Genomic DNA, 2,076 nt, shown 5'->3' on the forward strand with positions numbered 1-2,076 from the left:
GACACCTGGGGCTGGGGCTGATTTAAAGCCCCGTGGTTGTTCCTCGTTGGGTCTGAACCCCCTGGTTTTGTTCCCCAGGTGCCACGTTGCTGTGTCAGTAACAGGCAGGGTTATCCCATCCCTGCTCAGCAGGATTCACCCCACCTCACCCCGTGGGTTTTTCATCACAAATTGATCAGCAAATGCAGCCAGAACCTGATTTTCTTCTAAGAAAGCATTTTAAGGACAAGTTGCCCTGTTGGTGCTGCAGGTTTGAGCCTTAAAGCAGGAGAGTTTGTGCTGAGGGAGGTGAGGGGATCCCACCTGGGAAAGATTGAGCTTAAAACACCAGTGGCACCTGATTTCCCAGTGGTCAGGCTCGCTGCTGCGTGTCCCACAAGGGTGGGTGGAGAGGATGTGGAAGATTTCTCCCTCCTTTCACCAAAACTATTTGGTGAGAGGTGAAATGGGTGCTGCCAGGTGATGGGTGTTACCAGGTGATGGGTGTTACCAGATGGGTGCTGGGCACTGACCATGAGCCCTGGGTGCTTTCAGTGTTCTTTGGCTCCACAGTGAAAGTGTCTCACTGCAGTTTATTCCCTCAGCCTTCTGAAATCCAGATTTTCTGCTAAAGGATTGGATTTTTGGCAAAACAAGCTGAGAAGTTGTGTCTGTTGGTGTTCAGATGCTGCCAGGATGAGCCTGTCGGGTGTGATGTCACTTTTTGGTGTGAATGGGGCCTTAGTGGGCTGAGCTAAACAGGAAATGTTTAAAACACCTCATCTTTGAGCCTGGAGAAAAGGAGGCTGAGGGGAGACCTTGTGGCTCTGTGCAAGTCCCTTGGAGGAGGGTGGAGAGAGGTGGGGGTGGGTCTGTTCAACCAAGGCCCAAGGGACAGGACAAGAGGAAATGGGCTCCAGTTGTGGCCAGGGCAGTTGAGATGGGATGTGAGGAAGAATTTCTTTGCTGAAAGGGTTCTGAGGCATTGGAAGGGGTTGCCCAGGGCAGTGGTGGAGTCCCCATCCCTGGAGGGATTGAAGAGTCGTGTAGACACAGTGCTGAGGGACATGGGTTAGTCATAGGGGACTGGTCAGTGTTGGGTTCATGGTTGGACTCGATGATCTTGGAGGTTTTTTCCAACCTCCCCATCCCTGGAGATGTTCAAAAACCATGTAGACATGACACTTCAGGACATGGGTTAGTGGCCACGGTGGTGTTGGGTTGATGGTTGGTTGGACTTGATGATCTTGGAGATCTTTTCCAACCTTCCCATCCATCCCTGGAGGGATTGAAGAGTGGTGTAGACACAGTGCTGAGGGACATGGGTCAGTCAGGGACTGGTCAGTGTTGGGTTCATGGTTGGACTCGATGATCTCAAAGGGTTTTTCCACTCAGGGTGATCCTGTGACACAGGAACCTGTGGGTATGTGCAGGGTGAGTTACAGGCGCTGCCTCCTGGACCAGTGGGGACCCAAAAGTCTCCTCCATGTCCCCACTGTGATGTTTTTCTCTCTCACTCAACTGGTTTTAAATAAATCAATGAACAATCTGTGTTTCTTCCCTGAGCTCCTCTCCCCTCCTTGTCTTGCAGGAAGAAGAGCAGAAGCCGGTGGAACCACCCGTCAAAGTGGAGGAACCTCCTGCAAAATCACCCGACGTGTAATTATCTGAGCAGAGCAAAAGGAGCCCGTGGGGCAGCGGGGCTGGTGGCCATCGGGGCTGGTGGCCATCGGCTTCCTACGGCCACGGTTTGGAGTTTGGGCTGAGAGGAGATGGCAGCTCACACAGCCCTGCCTGATAACCTGGTGGTTGGTCGGTCTGTCTGTCTGTCTGTGTGGCTGCTCGCCCCTCCCTGGCTCAAAGGATGAGGTGACCCCCCAGAGCTTTGTGGCCCCCAACTCCCAGAGTCTTGTGACCCCCGAGCCCCAGGAGTTTGTGGTCTCTGAGCCCCAGAGTTTTGTGGCCCCCAACCCCCAGTTTTGGGGCTGCCAAGCCCTGGGAGTTTGTGGCCCCTGAGCCCTGGGAGTTTGTGGCCCCTGAGCCCTGGGAGTTTGTGGCCCCCAACCTCAAGATTTGTGGCCCCCCAGCACCGGGGGT

At 54.2% G+C, this 2,076-nt stretch overlaps 1 protein-coding gene across 1 annotated transcript in view; it reads left to right on the forward strand.

Annotated features, from left to right (window-relative positions):
• Positions 1 to 1,570: 1,570 nt before the first annotated feature.
• SARNP (SAP domain containing ribonucleoprotein) overlaps positions 1,571 to 2,076 on the forward strand; it is a gene marked incomplete at both ends in the record, with an annotated part of 8,932 nt that continues 8,426 nt past the window's right edge. The window contains one exon of the mRNA XM_029083598.1: positions 1,571 to 1,638. Within this exon, the coding sequence (XP_028939431.1) occupies positions 1,571 to 1,638 (68 nt within the window). The remainder of the gene's footprint in view (positions 1,639 to 2,076) is intronic.

Source organism: Antrostomus carolinensis, unplaced genomic scaffold (assembly GCF_000700745.2).
Source record: "Antrostomus carolinensis isolate BGI_N321 unplaced genomic scaffold, ASM70074v2 scaffold32732, whole genome shotgun sequence".
NCBI lineage: Eukaryota > Metazoa > Chordata > Aves > Caprimulgiformes > Caprimulgidae > Antrostomus > Antrostomus carolinensis.